The 23,910-nt window shown below is 26.9% G+C and overlaps 1 protein-coding gene across 3 annotated transcripts in view; it reads left to right on the top strand.

Annotated features, from left to right (window-relative positions):
- The window catches only part of LOC100164544 (acetylcholine receptor subunit alpha-type acr-16-like), a 225,096-nt gene that overhangs the window by 162,683 nt on the left and 38,503 nt on the right, over positions 1 to 23,910 (top strand). For all 3 annotated transcript variants that reach the window (XM_016809608.2, XM_016809606.2, XM_016809607.2), the window contains exons 2-3: positions 10,201 to 10,340; positions 15,396 to 15,440. In XM_016809608.2, coding sequence (XP_016665097.1) covers positions 10,201 to 10,340; positions 15,396 to 15,440 — 185 coding nt within the window. The remainder of the gene's footprint in view (positions 1 to 10,200; positions 10,341 to 15,395; positions 15,441 to 23,910) is intronic.

Genomic DNA, 23,910 nt, shown 5'->3' with positions numbered 1-23,910 from the left:
TCTTAGATTTATAGAATCTTAAAGGAAACACAGCCAATCCAATGATAACAATAATCAATAAAATAATATTTACAACTATCTCAGTGGTAAAATAACCTCAACAAAATATTACATCATTCACAAAAGTTTTATTTACATTTAGAACGAAATTTGTTGTGTAATTATTTAAAAATCACACAACCAACTCAGTCGTAATTTACGTTACCTATCTCAATATTTACTTGAAACTCAAGACACCTAACGTAGGTATGTGATATAGCACAAAAAAAAAAAACTATGCGTATGATTGTATCCTTACAATCCTCACACTTTAAGCTTGTTGAAATAATTGAAATAAATAAAAAGTAATCTGTTACTGTCAATATAAATTAAGGGTCGCATGCAATAGTTAGATAGGATCCACAATATTTATTAATATAGGCAAAAACCAATCGGAACAATTCCGATTTCCCGGCGGCCCTATACAACCCAGCTCACAATTCTTAAGACCGTACACAATCCAGTAGTTATTGTCAGAAAGGTCCATGGCGCAAGGCACAAACTTCACTGGCCAATCGGATTACAAATAAATTTACATATTCATATTACTTTTTATTTATAAATATAATATTGTTCAAGCACATAAACGATGCACAACGAAAGTAAACATTTATGCCGTTAAAAATTTCAATGGTGAGTTGCTTTTAAGTTTAATCGAAATTCAAATTTAAAGCTAGGTGCCACTTCAATATAATCGATGGTAGGTATATTTTATTAAAATTCAAAACCGTTAATGATTTTTTACAAAAATAATATATATTATATTATATATATTAAAAACTTTGTAGAGCTCCTCAAATTCTATGAAAACTAAAGTTGTTTGAAATATTCCGCTTCTCCAAACTTTTTAGTTCAATAGTTGATCGGCTTGACTCATGAGTGTCGAGTAAAAATGAAAAAAAAAACTAATTAAAATGTTGGTAGTGGAGTTACTTGCTGGTCTGATAAAAACAAAATAAAATGCCAGATTTAAATTTTTTTTAGTAGTTGTTGATGAACTAAAAATAAAAAAAAACGAAGAAGTCACGCTGCTGTATATTTCTATGGATATTTTACTATGCTATAATATTAATATTGTTAATAACCTATATAATATTATTAGTAAATTCGATATTGAATCATTGCGAACGTAAATCGATTCAGATTGTAGAGTGACCGATCAGCCTAGCCTATTGATATTTTATCATAGATATATTTAAAATTATATTACTGTTTATTTTTCTATTATTAATACAATAGGTTGAGCTGATTTAAAAATAAATCACACTGCTTTATAATAATATGACACAATAATAATTATTATAATAACACTAGATATTATTAAATAAATTATGAATTAATTAAAAATAATTTCCAAAACGGTTTTTCCATAATTTTTTTCCCGATTATTCAGTAAAGTATCGGAAATTTTTTACTTTTGATAACCAAAAAACAACAAGATCCATTTATCTATCAGAAATCACACCCGAGTTGAATATTGAAACAAATTGTCTACTATAAATAATGTTTTTAGAAACAAGAGACAAACAAATAAAAATAATAATAAAAAATAAAAAAAACAATAAAACCATTACTTCATTCAGAATCTAAAATCACTTAGGTAGATATTTCAGATTTAATAGTACCTATTATTAGTAAAGAATTTATATAAACCTGTAACCATACTATATTTATGTACATTAAAACATATAATACGATTTGATAATAATATAATATGTTCAATTATGTTAATCAAATAGGTATTAGAGTTTAAATTAAAGATTTTCATTCGGCATATAATTATGTCCTTGAATTTCAATATTTATTAATTTGTAATATGTAAAAAGGTATAAAGTTGTGAATATTTATTTTATATTGTTATTAAAATTCACAATGAATAATTTCTTGAAATGAATCGTTAAATAATTTTAAAATTTCTCGAATTGCATGGGTACTCAGAGACATTAGATATTTTATTACCTATCTCTAAATAAAATATGTACACCTGTTTGGTGTATATCATATTATTATTGTTATAATACAAAAATAAAATAGAAAAATCAGCAAGAATCCTAGCTTGTTTAATTGGAAATTTAAAAATAAATTAACAGTGATGACCACGAAAGAAACATTAATATAATTTAAAATAGTACCTATTTACTTATCTATTGTATGAAATAAAAGATTTTTTAAAGATTTTTAAAAAAATTTTCTAACAACTAGTTTAGACACGAAACATGTTCTCAAGCACTGAATTAGTTTATTTACATATAACTGATGATAAATTCTTAAAAAATATAGTAATTAAAATATAGAAAAAAAACACAAATCTGATAGTACCCACTATTTTAAATGTATAAAAATTAAGTTCATACACAAAATATATTATGGAAAAGGCATGTGTATTGATTTTATATTTTATGAATGCAGACAACGTTTTTACAAAATTCTTGGCAAAAACTTTTACATTTGGTATTGATACTATTATATTTAATCAAATAGGACGTTCGAATATTGTGAATTTTGTAGTTCTCAAAACTGAATATTATAAACTCAAATATTAACAATTTAAGTCTAACAGGCGTATACACCTTCTACCGCATTACGCTTTGGTATGGAGTGTCATTAAAACATTTTAAACCCACTTACAAGCCTTAACGCCCATTACTGATTATTATTCTCTACAATTAAATACATTTTCATGGATTCATACTCATACTAATGCCAAAAGTTTGATTAACACATTTGTTTCATTTGTTATTGTACCTACCATTTGACGCGGAACAACAACTACAACAGTGGGTACCTACCTATTGCAAATATAGGTATAATCAATAATATTTAGAACTCAATTTGTATATTTAAGTACCACAACTGAGTATACCTACAGCAATTATTGTATGCAAATATAACTGAAACACGTAATTTGGAAATTTCACATTTCCGCACCCTTGCACAACAGTTCATTTTAAATTTAAATAATTAATTTAAGTAATTAGTTCTATACAAATTAAGTGTCATTTTCTATCTTATAATAACTAATTATAATCCTAGCTAAAATACTGAATAAATACAATGGCTTTAAATTTGAATATTTTCACTTAACATTTTGCATTAATTAAAAGTAAAAATAACTGAGTTTTCATGCTTTAGTAAACGTAACAACGTTTTCCATATTTAGGTATTTTCAACCTTGTAGTATCATCAAGTTAAAGTTTTTTTTTTTTAATACTACCCATATTATATTAAAATATCATGTGGAATTTAAACTTCAATTAAATAAAAACAAACTGTTTATTCAATGTTTGAGAGTGGGAATAATAACCTTATGTTTTTCAATCAAATATTATTAAAAAAAATAATTCCCGACTTTTAAAACAAACTAATGACGTTTTCTTATATTATTCTTGTGACAGAATGACATACAAATTATAAACGTATACAGGGTGTGTCATCATAACTGCCCACCAACTTACTCCACTCTCCATCTACTTCTTCATTAAACTTGCACAACTTTTTTAATTTAATATAAATTGATAAATATTTTTATTTTCTTAAATAAGAAACATTTAACATTTTTTGTTTTGAGTTTGAGTAAACGAAAAGTTAAATAAATTATTATAATATAACCGTGGCTAAACTAATTAAAATCTTCATAGACATCATAGTATCAAAAAATGAACGAGGAAACATTTGTTGACAAAGATAAACACAGACAGACATAATATTCTGTATATTATAATTATTTGAGTATAAATGGGTATTCTTGTACGCACCTTGAATACATTTTTAAATCAAGTCATAATAATATTGACTTATGGTCTAGATTTAATTTAAATTATAAATCGAATAAACAATAGTATTATGATCGTCGACTCGGTTTGATTTTGTTTTTTTTTTTATTATTATTATTATTATTATTATTATTATTATTTTACCTATTATTATTAAATTTTATATGGTTGAGTCGTGGAGACATTGTCATTCTCAAGAATTTCTTTTAATTAAATTTAAAAATTAGAGAATACATTTTTAATAAATACGACAGTTAATTACTTTTCTTTTTTCGCCTTTCAGTTTTTAATATTTAAAAGAAATACTTTGTTTTTTTTTATATCGCTTATTATTATTTTTTATATACATACATATCCATATAATAACATTAAAACCCGACCGCTTTAAACTTCTGTCTTGAACGTCAGCGTGGCCAGAGATCGTTAACTTATCTCTCCTTGTGAAAAATTCTTTACACCACACAAAACTGCCTACAATACCTACGCACCTGGACGACTGCATAGCAACGTTTATGTGGATACTTTTATATATATTTTTTCTTTTTCCAGAAAAGCCGTAGGGGATACTGGCGCATTTTGTCCTCTTAAAGTACCGTCATTATTTTTTTCATATTATATCGTTAAAGACTTTCCTCCGAGCGAGGTGTTAAAGACAAATGTCATACTCTTTACTTCTTTAGTTGACACTTTAAAGTAACGATAACGATTTGCTAAATTGCGTGTATTTTTGTGTACGTGCATATGACGTATTATTATTTATTACGCGTTGACAATTAAAAATAGTGGATTATGAGTCCTATGAAATAATTAATAATTAATAATATTAAGTTCCTATTTGTAAAGTTCTTTGTGATTTTAATTAAATTCTTGCGCGTTTAGGAACTTTAAAACCTATCCAGTATCCATATTATAATATTATCTATTAATGTATTATTATTATTATTATTATTATTATTATTATTATACTAATAAAGAGAAACTTCCATGATATTACAAAGTATCATGGGGCATAAAAAAAAATCCCATTATAGATAATTTCGTTAAATAAATTGAATAAATTCTGTTGTAATTTGGTTTGGTCATTAAAAATATCTCGTATAGCGAACAATTTTGTTAAATGGAAGTTCGTTGTTATATATGGAATTATTTCGCAGTATAATGATATATATCATTTATTAGTAATCAAGTAAGTTAACTAGGCGGCTAGTTAATTATTTAATAAATTACTTGAGGTTTCTTTTCCGATATCTTGGTACCTGTAAGTTGTACAAATTTGTAGACATGCAATATATTATTTTGCGTATCTGTTTTACTACGTTTTGGACGATATTATAATATTAATAAATTGTAATCACGATGTATGCATGACATATATTCCTGAATAAACTTCACATCACTGATATCAGGTATGTGTGTTTTTGTACATGGTTTATTACTTGTCAAACGAGTAATTAAGCCCTCGTAATTTAATATGTCTAAAAGATAAACTCTTCATTTCAATATTAATTAATCATTATTTCACGTTACACCACAGGTATTTTGTGGCCAAAAATAATTTAGCAAATAAAAGTTGTGAAGGTTGCAGATTTCATTATGAAATATAATAATATATATAACGTGATTCATTTGATATATTACATTCATATTCAGCTAATTTATGTACCATTTTTTTGTCGTATGTTACCAAATATTTTTATCAATTTTATTAATATTTTTGTTCGTTACATAATTATTATTTTCACTTTGAAAAAAAAATTAAATGTTCAATGCTTATTTATTATTGCAAAGGAGCTTTATCCACATCCAATTAAATTTATTAACACAATTATAAACTAAATGAATTATGTTATAAATAAATCATCTATATTTTAATGTATAGTAAAAATGTTGCGTGTATTGAAAAAATCTAGTAAATTTATATTTATATAAATTAAAATAACAGATATTTAATAATTTAAAAAGTATTTTCATAAAAAAAATTGTAATAATCGTGATCAGTGTATTAAACTGTAGCGGTAATGTATTAATTTTAGACTCAAATTCAAAATTAAACTGTTATCAAAGATAAATAATAATATAACACTATATAAAAGATAATGCTGAATTTACTGTATGCTTAATAGTATAATACTATTTATATAATTGGTAGTGAGTTCGTAATAATTCTGAAAATAATGGTTAAGAGGCAAGAGACTTGAAACAAGAACTGAAGATTTATTTTATTACATTCTAAGCATCATTAAATTTTCAAATGGACTCGATGTTTTTATAGCTTTGGATAGACTTCACAATTTATTGAGGTTTTTTTCTATAAAATGTACCATTTTTAGAATTCAGACTTCAAATGTTAACAAGTTGTACCTAATATAGGTACCAAATATTATTTTTATCTAAAATATGATCAAAATGTTTCAAACATTTTATCCGATAGTTAAACTCGATTTTCTTATTGCATGTCTATAAAAAAATATGGTTGCATAAGTGATTACAACTTGGAATATAAAACATTTATAACATTTTCATCTGTCTCAGTAAATCATATTTCAGTGTAATCGATAGAAAAATGTATAAGTTCAACGAATATATTATATTTATATTATAAGTATAGTTGTATTATATTGTATTACGTGGAAAAAAATGGTGTTAGACACTCGTCTAAGGTGGAAGAGATAAAGTGGAAGATATCTTAACTTGTAGGGATACAATATTTGTGTCTGATAAAGTTTAAAATCAAATTAATTATAAATTATAATAGATATAGGTATATAAAAAACGATTGCATTAAACACAGTTTGATGTCATTTTTTCAAAAAATGTCTAAAACTGGCAATGGCTTAAATACCTATCAAAATATATCGAAAAAAAATCGTTGAATAACCAATACATTCCACGCAAATATCTAAAAAAAAAAGTGTGGGAAATTAGTAGTTTTACTCCGACTTTATTCAAATATGCTATTTATTTTAGAACTCATTACAATATCAAAATACTTACTAAGATGAGTTTAAATTAGTTAAATAAAAATCATCATAAGAACTGCCAAATAAAAAATTTAATTATTTAAATAGAAAATAATCTCATTACAAAATGGCTTACTTAAAGCATTTGTGTCATCGCGTGCCATTATCAACTGACTAAACTGTTTATTTATTATGTAAACAAAGGGATAAGCACCAACTTTTCAACCTTTGTCCAGAGTAGATATACCAAATTCAACATTTATTCTAAACGTTAATTTTCACGATAAACATGTACTCAAATAAAATGTATATAAATATAACTTCAAAAACAATCGTCTAATCAACCAAATAATAATTGGCAACTGACAAGACAAGAAATAAGATAGTTGAAATAAAACTATATAAAATAATGATTATAATATTGTTTGAGTATAGCCATTTATGTATATTGAATTTTTCTTAATATTCTTAAATATTATTGATTATCCTTACCCTATTACTTAGCCTAAACTTTTTTTTTTTTAATAGTTTATTGTAAACTATCATATTGGTCTCTCCCACACTTGTAAAATGTATGAACCGCGTAATCCCCGTTAGAAAATTTAAAAAAAAACTCCACGATATATTAACCATATAAAAACCGATAACTTTATCGTTAAATATTAATTACTTTCAATTACTATTTAACGTATTTATATTTCATAAACAATCATACGGATTTATAAACGGTTTTGTTATAACTATTTAACGAATTAATAATATCATGTTTCTGGATAAAAATTTAAATATTGAATTATACATTGTACGTGGTTCACTGTTAAATTTAATTCAGCTAACATGGCCAACCTTTTTTATGGTACGGAAATGTACTATATATTTCATTAAAATGAACATGGAAATAAAGTTGCCACGAAACACCATTATCAGACAATTTATTTTGCAACTTTTCGTAGTATACAAAGTCGAATGGCATTGTTACAATTACAAGCATAAATGTGTAGGTTAACCGATATTTACGTGTTATATTAAATTTAGAATGGTTTTTATTATAATTCCAAAATACATACCTAATATGTAGATATAACTTAATTATTTTGATAAAAATTATTTTATAATTATAATTAGGTATACCTGCAAGTTTTTTAATATCCCATATTTATTCTCTAATTACGTAAAAAGTTTGTTATGGAACAATAAGAAAAAATTATAATTTTGTAACTGAAACAAATTTGACTTCACCAGTGTTGTATGCAAAAAAACATCGGACGTATAAATTACTGATCGAGGAACTTTCGCCAAAGAAATGTTGTAAAGTTTCAATATTATAATTAAATTCAAAAAGATTTCTTCAAGGGACTACTTTGCATCACATTTTAATACGATTTCTGATACACTTCAAAATTTAAAAGTTGAAAGTACATATAAAAATACATCTCAATGATTATGGTTTTGACAGTTCAATTGTTTTTAATTTTTTTGTAATTTTACTGTGTTTTTACTATGTTAAATACTAAGAAGTTTATATGCTTCATTTATCTTAAAATAATTCTATGATATTCATTTTATTTTTTAACTTTAGGTAGGTATATGTTCATATAATATAAGAATTAGAGCATGAAAATATCACTTAAAAGTTTCTACTTAAAAAAAAAGAGTTATTATATGAAGTGTGAACATAATAGTTTGCTTTAGTGCCAATTTGTTTGCATTCGTATATATCGTTGAAATAAGTTATAATGTAGTTTTTATCGACAAAATACGAACTGACATAATAATAATGTGTTTTGATTTTATAAAATCATTCAATGAAATATATCTTGATTTATTTGTCAGAACTCGGAATTATAGAACCGCTATTACTTGATTTACTAAACTTTGTAAAATTCACCTTTATTAGAAAATTACACAATTGTATTGCAATATTTTTAAATATATACTATAGTTTATCTAACAAATAATAATACATTTGATAAAATGTTTATAATTTAACATATTTTATGTACCCTATAATGTAGGTATATAAATTAGTATTGATAATATTATAATGCATTATTGTAGTACACAGGTAATCGTATTCATCTATGTGATAATTATCAGTAAGACTTTAAAAACCTCAAAGTAAAATCAGTTTTAAAAATTAATAAAGTACCATGTCGTTACTATTAGAATGAGCAAAAAATCCACATTATTTTTAACAGCCTTCAACATTTCAAATCGCCTCTGGACATATACAAAAACCATTTTCCCTAGTGAATATTTCAATAGATATCTTTAATTTTTCAAAACTTTTGTTTGAATTTAAAAAAAAAAATGTAGCGATCGCTTTTAAATTTAAAAACTTAAAACTTGTCAACTATAACACATTTTATAAGCGCATAAGTTTTCATACAGATTTTATATATCTAAAAATGTATATTATATATTGTTTATAAGTTGTATAAGCGGCGTCATAACTCACCGGCAATAGGAAAAACGTATGAGAAATAAAAAAAATAGAACTAGAGAAAGGACCAGAGAAGCACGGATGGAGAGGTAAGCGAAAAACTTTATCATTTCAAAGTGGTCCAGAAAATACGGGTACGACTATTGATTGTTGTCCATACGACATCTGGCGAGCTTACGCGAGATTTCTACGGCAGGAACGGAGTTTAATTATGGGCCGTACCAACGACTTTTACCGGATTTTCTGTGGCAACAGAGGGTTTGAAAAGGGAACGCAAACGCCAACTTTGCTAGAGAGTTCAGTGGGCTAGGCAGAGAGGACACATTAAAAGTATAATTTATTAAAAGAAAAAAGTTATTCCGGGACAATAAATAATAACTTTATATTGTGTGGAGAAAAAATGAATGTTCAAAAATCTTGTCCTGTAAAATTGTCCTGTGATCCGAATTTTTTGTCATCCAATAACGTCAGCTGTTGTTAACAATATGGTTTCCCTACAACTATTATAGGTGGAAATCGATCACAATACTGATTTCTCGAGGAAAATCAGTATCAACAATGTAATTAGTTTAAAATATTATCGTCAACGATAATACTGACCATTTTTACCCACATCTATATATTCTAGTTTATGAAAAATTGAATACGAAACGGCAAAACCTTGTTTGAAGAAAGCAAATGTGTACCTATAATATTTGATTATTAACTCTTTTTTATTGAGAAATAGTACCTAGGTGAAGATTCCAATGCAAAATAATTGTATACCTACCTGCCTACTGTTTATTTTTAAGTTTTGTAGAAACTAGTACCTATTGTTGAGAAAATGCGTGAATTGCAATTCATAATCATCGTTATTGTGGTTATAATTTTGAGAAAAGCTGTGTGATACGTCCACATATTATTATTATTATTATTATTATTATTATTATTATGTGTGCAGATATCGAGATCATTACTTAAGTTTTTTGTGTTCATTGTGTTTCAGAAAGCGTTCAAGGTAAATTCGAGAGGCAACTCTTGGATGACCTCCTAATAGATTACAACCCTCTGGAGAGACCTGTATCCAACGAATCCGATCCACTCGAAGTTACATTTGGCATCACGCTACAGCAGATAATAGACGTGGTTCGTATACTTAGGCTATACACTTTATTCGATCATAAAACGTTATTGTGTGGCAATAGTATTAAGTGCAATTTACTCGATACAAAAGCAAATAGCACATTGGCGTCAATTCGTAGTTACTTTAAAATGACTAAGCGTATAATATAAATCATAATTATATCAAAATATATACTGCCTACTAAATAATGATTTATGATTCATGTAGAAGAGACAATTGAATTCACTCGTTATGAAATATTAATATCTATAATTTATGATATAACGACTAAAACGTGAACATAAAATCATAGCGTAATTTTTTTAACAGGAATACTAGCTCCTTTTTGAAGAATCATAATTTTGTTTTTGAAATTGACTTAGTTAAAAATATAAAACATATGTGATTCTACAGTCTAGTAGTCACCCAATCGTTTTACTTTTATGTTTGTTAGTAAATACATTATTAACTATTGATTTTTAAATGACAACCTATATTTTAAATTTTATAATTTTTGAAATACAATATTTTTAAGAAAATGTTGGCAAATAGTTTTCAAATATAAAAAAATGGATTGCTATTTGAAAATTAAAATTGAATTATGGTTTAACTATCAAACGCTAAAGGCAATAATAAAATAGTTTAAAAAAAAAAAGTTTGAAATGCATATATCGAAACTATTTAATAATACGTTACAAAAGTGATACAGTGCTGTGTAACAACACGTGTTGAAAAAAGAGTAAATTTCGAAACTTATTATTTTAAAGGAACACTGTACTTTGGCATGAATATCGAACATATTGTTTTAAATTACACGGATATAAAAAAGATGCGAGAAAATAGTTATACATACATTATATTTAGATAAGATTAAGAATATCAAACGAACTTGTAAAAATATATTGCGATAATATAAAAATAAATCAGTAATAAAGTTTATCGGTTGGTACATCGACATTATAATGTCTCAATACTCCAACTTTAAAAATAGAATACCAATTTACAAGTGTAGTTATAAAATAAAATAAAAATATTTATTATTTACTCGTTGTAATTTAACAACATTGAACATTTACACTTAATGTATTTGCATGGAAACCATAGGTAGTGATTAATAAATAAATGATGACCAAAAACGTGACCCCGTATTAAATTCTTAATACATTTATTCTTTAAATATTTAAGTTATATATTTTAGTAATAATTTACAAGCCTTATCCTCTGTGGCGCTGTCTATGACAAGTTTCCTAACTAAGGTTTGCAAAGGACTGATCACGTTACTAAAAATCCCTAGTGGTCGCCTATCCGAGATCAATAGCATCGGTTGACAAGGTTTAACTTTAACACAATGCAAATTGTATAAGCAATATTACAATAAATTTCGACTTTGACGGCTTAGAATATAGGTGTTTTATTCAAAGCGAAACGGAAATATAAATGTGCATGAAGACTATGTCAAGACTGGAGTCAGGTTTCAGACTACAAATTACGATCGATCGACCAACACTTTTGACATTGTATTATTTATTTGTATCTCAGCCCACCTAAGACTCAGTTTGAAAACATGCTAAACAAAAATCATATAAATAATTTTTTTTTATTAATGAACCACAATATGTGATTAACATTAGTTTATTATTGAACATTAAAATTAACTCCTATAATAATGACGTGTGAGTCACAAATCCCAATTATAATAATATAATATATACTAAGATCGTAGACTTATAACAGCTGTCATATATTATACAAACTTTAAACACATAATAAAAAACACAATGCTGTATAGTAAGTTTAGAGTACATCTCGTCATTGAGTAGGTCACTCCGTAATGTAATGAATGTCTATAATTTAATTTATTGATAAAACCCTGATTACAAAAAATGACTCTTACGAGTGAGAGGCCTCTATATCTAAAGATATTTGATAGTACCTATATTAATTACTCAAAGCATAGACTGCTAGTAGTATAGTAACTATTTTATAACAAACTCATCGAATATAACATTATACAATAATAGTATTATTAGATATCTCATATTATTGATGTAAAAAATTCAAAGCCGACGTGCAATAGAACGGTGTAAATAGGTTCATGGGTATAATAACTAAAAATTAATCAAAATATTTTGAAAATGAAATTTATTTTATAAAATTTCTTAAATAATATATATTTTATGTAACGCCATAATGGCGAAAAGTTACCTGTCCTCACGTTTAACAGTTTTTAAATTACAACGAAATAACTGAAAACGTTATACCTATAAGAAAAATTATTATTTTTCATTTAAATATCCAATTTTATCTAAATTTATGCATTACAAAAAATATCGCGTATATTTATTTTTAATTATATTTTTAAAATTAATATCAGAAAACTTATGAGGAACTCTGTATTAAATTTCCAAGCTTTTGCTAATAAAGTTGAAAATTTTAAGAACATTTAACTGGGTACCTAAAAAATAATTATATATTTTCGCGATTTCGACTACGTTTTAACTTCAAACGCTTATAAAATAAACCATAGCACGGTTACTCACAATTTTTACTCTACAAGGAAAATCTATGAATCATAAATATGCGTTTGTTAATAAGTAACCATAACAAAGAAAACCATACAAAAAAATCGGTCCAGAAACATTTTATCGTGTATCAAGCCCAAAAATATTGTATTCATGTTAAAAATATTGAACGTATGCATTTGGGATATATTTAAATTGCTGTAATACAACTTATGAGTAACGATGCATTAAATTCCCAAGTTTTTTGACATTAGTATAAAAACATAAACCTAATAAAAAACTAAGTTATGTCGAACATTTTATCTGCCTATATAATAGCACAATAAGGTGAGAATATTTTGAAAATTAAATCATGTCTAAAAATGTCTATAAATATATGGTGAAAATTTCAAATTTCTACGGTTATTAATTTTTGAATAATATACAAAAAAAAATCAATTTAGTTGAAAACTGATTTTGCGTGAATATTCACGTGTTTAATGATTTTTTTTCATGGGGTTTTCCCCATTAATGTGAAAAGTTTCTACTTTTGGCCCTCTTAAGTAAAAGATATATCATATACATAATAATTGGTACCTAATAGAAGTCTAGAACAATATAAAGGTACAGTCAAATATTTTTGAAATTAATTTATTATAACTAATATTCAAACTCAAAATTAGAAATTTTCATTAAAGACTGACAAAAAAATGTGCATTTTCTTTAACACTTAACACACGGACGCAGTACTATTTTTAAGAATGCATAGTAACAAAATAATTTATCAGTATTCACAAAATGTTTGTCTAAAAATTAAAATGTAACTTTTTGAACGAATCGAGGCGTCAAAAAAAATGACAGTTATTAAAATTTATTACAACTATAGCTGATATACTATAATAAGCCGTCGAAGCACGAATAAGATTTAATTAATATTTCATATCACTTAATTATTTATCAATTTAACTATATTATGATACAAAATAACTGATGACACCATAAATAAATTGAAAAGTTATCAGACCAAAGCTATTTGTCGACCACGTATCCATAACATCTCCATCTTCTCAACCACTCCACAGCAGCACCACAACCGCCAATCATAATAATTTATAGTACAGTATTGTTGACAGCGTTGAATGAAATAATAAGCTAGTGGCTACATTTTATCAGTAGAATGTCAAATCTATTTATTTCTAAATTATTGTTGATACCTTATAGTACTGTCAGTCGAGTAAAAAAGCAACAGAGTCAAAGCGTATTTCACATCCGCATCTGACGTTTATTGTCTGGTTTATTATTCACAATGAAATCTTTTTTACCTGCTCCTTATTATTACCTCATTCTGCAGAACTCCTCCCCGGAAAATAGATTTTTTTTTTGTGAAATACCAACACCAAATCTTTTTTTTTCCTACCACAAGATAAATGTGAGTGTCCCTCGGGGCAGTGATGTGTCACCTATTATTTATAACATTTATACCTTTGACACTCCAAAAATAAACTTATCCAGAAAAACTACTCTGCCAGCTTATACACATCATACTCCGGCTTTAAACGCATCGACCACCCAATCATACCCAACAGTAAATCCAAACAGAGTAGACGTACAAAATGTAAAGTCATCCGAAATTACTCATCTCAAATCGATTCCAACACAATTCAATTCCAACAACTATAATATTATATGTACTCCAGTTTTGACTTTCTGAGTTAACATAGCATAGGTAGGTACCTACTAAAAATATGAATACGGCTGAAAAATGTTATTTTCATACTTTGCTCGGAGATCTTTAAATAAAACGATCAAAATACAATAAAAATATATGGAGCTACGCTGAATAAACTGTTTAACACAATATTAAAGATGAATTTTGAAATGCATTCAGAATTTTATCATATTCTTTGACTGTAGCAATTTAACTTTTCAATTTCCTTACACATATATTATATGTTAACTACGAGTTGATAACATTTCTTATTAAAATTTAAATTAATGGTCTATAAAAAATTAAGTGAAAAATGAGTAAGCGTATACCGGATAGAAAATAACAATCCTTTTTTTCATTCAAAATTCATAAAATATACGTTTAATTTATAGACTGCTATACTAAGGGAATCAAAATAACAATTGTTATAGGTAACAATACTATAAAAGAATTACATGCGTTTTTAAGAATATTTTTCTATATATATTCTTATCATTATGACTTATGAGTTATGACAGTGTTTGAATTACTCAGTTAGAAATTGAAAATACGTTTTATTTTTAACTCAAAAATGTATTTTCACTTTTTTATTTGATTATTCCAACACTTATTGTTATTATGACATTTAAATCTGCGTGAAATGACTATTGCTTTGTCAGTGCACAGTATTGCTATATTCATACGGTCTTATTACATTTATTTTAATGATTTAAAAGCTTTTTTATATGGAACTTGTTAATATTATATTCACTATTTTTACCAGCTCGCGTTTCTATTGTCCAATACTGTTTGATTACCGATTTTTGTCTTAACTTATATTATATAATATACATCATGCTATTGTTTATATTACCATTATACTGTTTTAGGATGAAAAAAATCAAATCGTCATAACAAATGCGTGGTTAAACATGGTGAGTACCTGTATTATTTTAAGTATGTGTAACGTATTACATAGTATATTATATAAGTTCCAATACATATGATATTATATTGTTAGTCTATAGTTTGATTAAAAATTAATTTGAATCAATCAAACATTTGTCAAAAACAAATGCTGGCTTATATTAATAATTATACTTAATTTTTTTCGGTATTAAAAAAAATACACGAATTTAAAATTTGTCTTCTTATAGAACTATAATATTATATTTAACAATATTAATATGTAATAATTAAAAGATGACATCCATAAAACTGTTTGACCATTTTTCTGTTTAATATCTATAATAAATGAACCAATAAATCTCTCATTCTTAATCTAACCTCACACACATAATACATTCGTCACGCTTCATTAAACTTGACTAAATGCAGTTTAGTAGTATAATTAAATATTTAAAAGCAATAATATAAATAAACAGCCCGTTTTGTATAACATAAAATATGCATTTTTTGATTTGAAAACTATAGGATTTCTAAAATGTTTACAATAACGTTTTTAAATAATTCAAAAATGTACAGTAGGTAATAATTATATTTATAAGATAATTAATATTGTATTCAAATGATGGTTAGATTGAATGATAAATAAATGTTAAAGTAAAATCAGCTGATTTAAATTTAAATAAAAATGTTCCATGGTTTCATATGTATGGAAATTAAATAACACAATATTACAATAAAATAATAAAATAATCAGTGAAAATCGAATATGACTTGGAAGGTTGTTGAAAAGTTTGAAAATAATGCGAGAAGTTTTCGTCATACCCCAGCTTTTCTTGGCTCTACCTAACCCTACTGTTAAGGTGGTTTGTTTTTTGATAGTTTTTTGTGACTTTCTTGAAAACGACTAGACACTTTAAAAAATTACCTTTTAAAAGTACCATTTGTATCAAATTTCCAATCTATTTCGGGTTTATTAAGGATTTTAAAGCACTCCTGCTACCCATAGCTGATACCAATATACCATAAAAAAACGCATTGCTGTTAAGCCAATAGATTCGACTCTCTGTTCAAAATATAATATACAAACGGTAACAAAGCTTTATTTAAATTTTAAACCTGTTATCCTGATTTAAAATTAATAATCAAATTGCGTTTGTAAATGTAATAATGTATAGTTTTAAAATACTGATTCTTCAATTGGCATTATTTGTATTATTATACAAATAGGAGCGTTTCGATTATCCAGTCTAATCATACTTTGTTTCCCATCATTCTTTTGATATAATTGAATTAAACCATTAAATTAATGTAATTAGGCGATCAGCACATAACATTTAATGTCATTATTACATTAACCAATCCTATATTATTAACTAACAAAACTATACAGTGATAAATATTTATCTACAGTTAAGAGGTAGATTTATATATTTACTCGTAGGTGTTGAAAAGGGTAATATAATATGTGTCATTTAAAATATTAGCTTATCGTATAATAATATTTTCTTCTATAGTTCAATATTTTGTATTATAATTTAATCAAAACCACTTAAAATTCCAACGAACTTCAAATTATCAGTATGAATAGAAAATAAAAATTTAATTTTAATATAATATAAATTGCTATAAACCAGTGGCAACAGTGGTGTCCATAGGATTATATTAGCAAGATTAAATTAAATAATAGGTATAGGTAACATAGAGGTAAACGATTCACAATTAATAAATAAAAGTGCTACTTAAATACTAGACGAATCGTCGAGAACAGTTACCTATACCTTGTTGAGTAGATTGGTGGTGAAAATAAACAATATTTATCAACTACTAATTTGTAAGAAATACTAAATAGTTTATTCAAACGTGACACATATTATTAATATGTTCCAATATGTCTATTTTTTGTTTTAATTTTTTTTTTTTACTTTAAATTAACAATCTAATACTTACTTGATGAATCTGATTAGGCTGTATTGTTAGTGATTAAACTTCATCTTAAAGTAATAAAACATAATAAACATACGTTGATTTAGGATTTTATAAAGGCAATATTAGCATATTATAATTATGCGAATAACGTTAGATAAAAACTGTAAGATAAACTAAAAAATTATATTAAAAAAAAAAAATGTTAACACGCTTATAAAATATTTAAAAAAATCTTTCAGTGTGGTTTACCCAAACAGCTTTGGTAATTACTTTTTTTAATTATAATATTTCAAAACCTAATAATTATATTGGATAACTTCAGTAGTTTTAGCAACTTTTAAGAAGTATAATAAAGATTTTTCAATTTATATAACTTCAAGAGCATCCACAAAAGTAACAAAATAAACTATATGTATAATATTAGATAGTTGCATACCTACTTATCTTACGTATTTTAATTATACGTCATTAAATATTGAGTACTTATTACTGTTTTAATATTTTTAATTGGGTATTACTATATCCCTTGCAACTTAACAATATGTAAAAGCTTGGCGGCAGATATTCCTTTGAAATTGTTATTTTATACTATGATAATAATACGAACGAATAGATGGCGACAGCGCTAGAATAAAAATATAATACTTCATGGTCAATTTTCAAGACATTTCACAAGTCTAGGGAAGTCGTGTTAAGGCGACATGCTGACAGCTGATCTTTTAAAATAAAATTGAGCCAACCTCAATCTTGTTACTAAAAATAAAATCCTACCAAAGAGAATGCACTTTTGCTCTTCACGTCTAATCAGAACTCTTCTGTGAACCTCATAATATAATAATATACAATCTGGTATTCCACAAAGAACAGTTATGGCTTCCCCCTCGGATTCATAATCTCGTGTTATATTTATCAGCCCGACCAATCCTTAAAAGCACCCAGGTCGAGGATTATGCAAACGATATGGCGGTCGGTAGGTACCTACCAGCACGATAGCGTCCCACAGGCGTAACTCAATAACTGTTGTCGAAAATGTACAATCACAATAAAGTGACAGACTCGTGCGATATTCAGCATCGAATTATATAAATATTGAACCAACATTTTGCGCTCATGTCTGTTCGCTTAAGTATCGTGCAATTTCCAACAATGTAACATTAATTTCGTTAACGATATATATATTTTGTTTTATTATACCTATCGTTAAAACGTAAAAACAATTTGTGCATTGATTATAATATTATAATAGAATTATATTACTATAATATTTGACTGGTTGTAGCTTAATAAGTCATATCATAGTGATTAATGATGTACTGTAATGTTGTATTCTACCTCAATAATTAATTTGTATCCCGTTTATTAGGTATCTATAAGTTATTACATACATAAAGAAATATTGATGGTTTGATTATTTAGATTAAAAACCAGTGCTTGAAACCAATTTTTAATATCCGTTAAAACTTAAAACCGTTAAAATCGATACAGAAACCGAAAACAAAATCGAAAAAAATGAATACCGATAATCAAAACCGAAATTGAAATTGGAAAAAATAAAAACCGTTATCCAAAATCAAAAATTAAATCAGAAAAAATAAATACCGATAGGTATCCGAAATTAAAATCGGAAAAAATTAAATACCGATAACGGAAACCGAAAACCAAATTGGAAAAAATATTTTTGGCTTCAAGCCCTGGCATTAAGCTCAATACAACAATGATGGGTAGATTATTAATCAATTTATGTTTGTAGTACACATTTTGTACAATATACTGATGATGTGATTTGAATTTTAAAAATTTCCCGTTAGTACTGAAATAATACATATTTTCAAATATGTATATAACAATACTTTATATAAAATATATTAAACTTTCGATACTAAACTGTTACTACATTTAAATTATCTCACTCCGAGTAACCTTTACTGCATGTGTAGAATAGTCATTTACAACATCTTCCTGATATTATTATCCTCCCATTTTGGCACAAATCCATTTCGATTGCATATGAATGTGATTTTACCGTCGATTATTTTTTGCAGAGTTCACCTACAACAAAACATTTCGATTTTTATTTCCTACTTTTACACAATACTCACATAATATAGGTACCCAATTACATGCAATATATAACATATAATATCAAAGGGCTGAAAGCAGTCGATCGAACTTTTTCTAAAGAAAACATATATTGTGTATAAGTTAAAATCCTGAAATGTTTTACTTATATTATAACCCGGTATAAAATAACGTAAAAGACAGCCGCTATACGAGTAGAATAAAATTAAAACGAGTTGAGAAAAACTTAACCTTAATTTTAATTGTATATTACATCTACCGTATACAATCTACTGTATAATATGGCCATGTTGTACTTGTTATAAATATTAAATACTTTATATAGTTACCTGTGATTTTCTGATTTATTCAAGGGAGAAAACTTCACTATAGAAATAATCCAATTACCAAGTTCTTCTCCTATTTAAAAGGTTAACACATCGTGATAGTGTAACAAAAATAATTGAGTATGAATTATAAACTCCACGAGCTAGTATTGTTGTTCAATAAAAATAGTATGAGTTGAATAAATTATACAATGGTTTAAAACTCCTTTATTTTACTCATATTTGTATAATACTTTTCAGTCGTACAATATAACATAATATTACTATAAATCACTCTATATAATATATTACGTACCTACTTACCTATACTATGGAAAACATGGCTAATAAATAAAAATAAATAATCTTTTTATCCCATTCCGTTACTCCTTAAATAAACATTTTTTAGTGCTTAAAGAAATATGGTTAAAATGATCCAAGACTAGGTATTTATACATGCATATATGTATATAGATATATACACACAGTTATTATCCACAAAATAATAATACTAGTATAATTTATAATAATTATTGAGCCATTTTTAATTACCTAAAATTGCATTGAGTCATTAAAGAAATATTATATACTTTGTATTGTTAATAATTTCATCTCGCTTTAACTTATACTCACTTACACTGTACTTTGATGTATTTTAATAGATCATAATATTCATATTTCATACCATAATGGAATACTGTGAAATGGACGTAGTGGCGTACCTAAATTGCCTATCTGAAACACCGTGTAATAATAACTGTATTATTGAAATACATTAAAAAAATAAGAGGATGCTACACAGCCATTTATTGTCACTTACAAGTGCATAACATAGCAAATTTACGCTCATCCAGATCACGTTTAGCTTCGATAGTTTAAAAATTATATAGTGAATCGACCTATACTGAAACGTTATGGTAAGTACGCCATTATATGTGGTTGTATGTGGGGTTTTTTCGATAGTTCAATTTTTTAACAAGTGTTGCGTATATAATGCAGCGTACATTTTAAATGCTCATAACTCACTTGAAAACTGAATTGTTATCGTAAAAACCCACATACACACACAGATAATAATTCACTCTAATTTTTAAACTAAATAAGCCAAACGTGACCCGCTGAGCGTAAATTTGGTATGTTACGCACTTGTAAGACAGAAAAAACAAATGCCTATGTAGCGCCCTCTCAAATGTGCATAATTTTAACACGATTATATTATTATGATGCAATCATAAGCTACCAGTTAAACAGTGGAATTCGTAGAATTATCAACAACCCCCAATCCTGCTGCGGTTATATTACTAAAATATCCTACCAAAGTAAACAATTTATAAATTACTAGCTGCCCGACCTTCTTCCGTAAGAAATTATTTTTTTTTAATTTAATTTAAAAACATATGACTATTTTTTGACTATACAAATAATATAGTATAATTACATATTGTAGTTATTATTATTGCTTATTTCTGAAAATTATTTATCCTACATTTTGAATTCAACCACTGGAGTGGTAAATTTTATTCTTTTTATTATAGAGATAAGGTAGAAAAAAATGTAACAATAAATTATTTGTTCAATGGATAATATATATTTCAAATTGAAAAATGCAAGTGCAAACAAATAAATAAATAATTAATAATAATAATAACAATAATAAATAAACAAACAAACCGGTTTCCTTCGTCTCCAAAATTAAGTTAGATTCTTATATTATATATATATAATATTACTATCATATCACCTATATTATCCATATCATATTAATATATGATAATATTATTGATTCACAATGCACATATTATGACGATTTTTAGCCGGCACATCTTAGGTACTTAAATAATATAATATTAAAGCTGTATACTTTATTATTATAAATAACTACTTAATTTTCATTTATAATATATTTTTTTTAAAGTGAGAACTTTATTGCGCGCGCTTGGTTGGGGACCTATTTCGTTGAACGTCCGTCCGTCCGCGTCCGTCCGAAGAGCGATCAAGGGGAAGCGGCGTAACAGAGGAAGAGGAGCGGCTAAACGTACACACGGCTTGGCTTGCGTATATAGGTAGGGGTGACGGGACATGGTGGGGGCATAGCAGCTCGACTCTCTCTCTCTTCCTATCTAACTACGTATCACCGGACACCGCTTTACATTTTATTTTATGTAAGAAGTGATAAACTTTTTATACGTGATTGCATGCTCCTCTTGGAGTTTGTATCGCGGCAAAAAGAAGTGATAGTGATACTGATAGAAAGTGTGACCAGCGAAGATCAGATACTGCATTAGATGCAGTTTTCTCTCGATTTCTCGATACTCTTGAATCAAAAACATTTATACCGTATAATAGTTATCGTAAACCCCATTGTTTCATCAATTTCACTAGAAAATATTACGATTGAACCCGTAGATGATAATAATGTTGATGTTGAACTTGTACCAAATATTGAAAGCGTTGCTGTTGAACCCGAAGAAAATAGTTAATATCTATTTATAAATTAAAAGTTAATGTAGAACCTGCACGAGCTATTGAAAGTGTTACCATTGTATTAGTAGAAAATAATTAATATTAAGATGACATAAGTATATTTGATTGTTATATTGTAATAATATTTTGCATTTATAATAGAATAAAGACTTAACATTGATACGATTTTATTATCAATTACATTTATCATATCATGCCATCATAACATCCATTCATTTAATCCCCATGTTCCTACCAACTACAAAATCAATAACCTGAAAATGTAGTTCTCACTTTTGCGGTACGTCCCGCGACGCACCCGTTTTTTTTAAAAATTTATTTGAATATATATAATCTGTAATAGTAGTTACAATAAGCATATGAGCTGGACTATACAGTTGACTTTAAAAGCGTGAGGGGATTCGCTACCCAGCAGTAACACTCGACGTGAAATTAAATTTATAATACCTATATAAAATGTATTATTAAACTTGAAAAGGAATCAATTTAAAATGTCGATAAATGTTTCAGCATTAAAGTTGGTTTCTGGTAGATAGTACTATATAATTGGAACTTACAAAATAAATAAATTCCCGATTTTTCTAAATAATTAAGAACTATATTGCATAATATTGTATTGTTGGAAGCAATGTTGATCTCATATATTATTCGAGTGCGATTAGAATCGTTAACTCTGAGGCGCAAATAATTGAATTAAATGAGACACAAGATTAACAGGAACAATATATTTATTTATAAAGAAACAATACACATAGTAATTTTATTATTTTTTGCAATTATTGCAGTCCGCTGCATATGGCAGACGTGCACTCCGCCAAATATAATAATAACAATTTATTATAATGAACAATACTCGCCGGGAAGTGTACGTTGATCCAACCTTGCGGGGATGGATCGTGGGGGCAGAAATAGGTGGAAAACATGAGGAAAATAATACCACGTCCAAGATCAGTAAAGTCACTAGGTTCGGAGGGCACATGCAGCGTCGGCAAGGAGGTTGTGCTTAGTTTTTACGGGTCAGTGATCGCCTCAGACAGCGTCGAGTCCCCCAAACCTTATAGCGATCGGTTAGTTTACGAATTCTGGGTGGGGTATAATTTTCCTCCTGTTTTCCCCTATTTTCTCCCCCGCCATCCAACCCCGTAAGATTAAATCGGCATCCACGTCCTGGTGACGTCTGCACGCGTTGCGTAACGTCCACAGTCGCTCACGATTACGTTATTTTGTCTACGATTTGGTGTCAAGTCGTCGTGGTTGGATTCGAACATTTTGATTAGTGCAGAAACATTATTGCCCTTCTTCTGTCTTCGAACCTTCAAATCAACTGTTTCACAACTGCAGCCATCATAATGGGTAAGGGTATGTTGCTGTAGACGCACTGTGAAAATATAATAATGGACTGTTAATACAATTGATTAATCCGCGTAATGTAATGAATCAATTATTCGTATGAATGTTTTTAAATAATACGAACCGATTTTTACTAACTTTAATGACAAAAAATGTGAAAGCGCGATAAATAATTATACAATATTCAACAAAAATATGCGTCGCGAGATACGATACGAGAATGTTCATATATTTCGTTAATAATACGATTTTTATGACTTTATGTACGGATAAATGTATTAAAACAATATATTGACATGGTATTGTGTATATTTTATTCGGCCATAAGTATTATTATAATTTAAAAAAAAAA

This window comes from Acyrthosiphon pisum, chromosome A1 (genome assembly GCF_005508785.2).
Source record: "Acyrthosiphon pisum isolate AL4f chromosome A1, pea_aphid_22Mar2018_4r6ur, whole genome shotgun sequence".
Classification (NCBI taxonomy): Eukaryota; Metazoa; Arthropoda; class Insecta; order Hemiptera; family Aphididae; genus Acyrthosiphon; species Acyrthosiphon pisum.
Note: the sequence above shows the minus strand (reverse complement) of the source record. Positions and strands in the feature narration are given on the sequence as shown.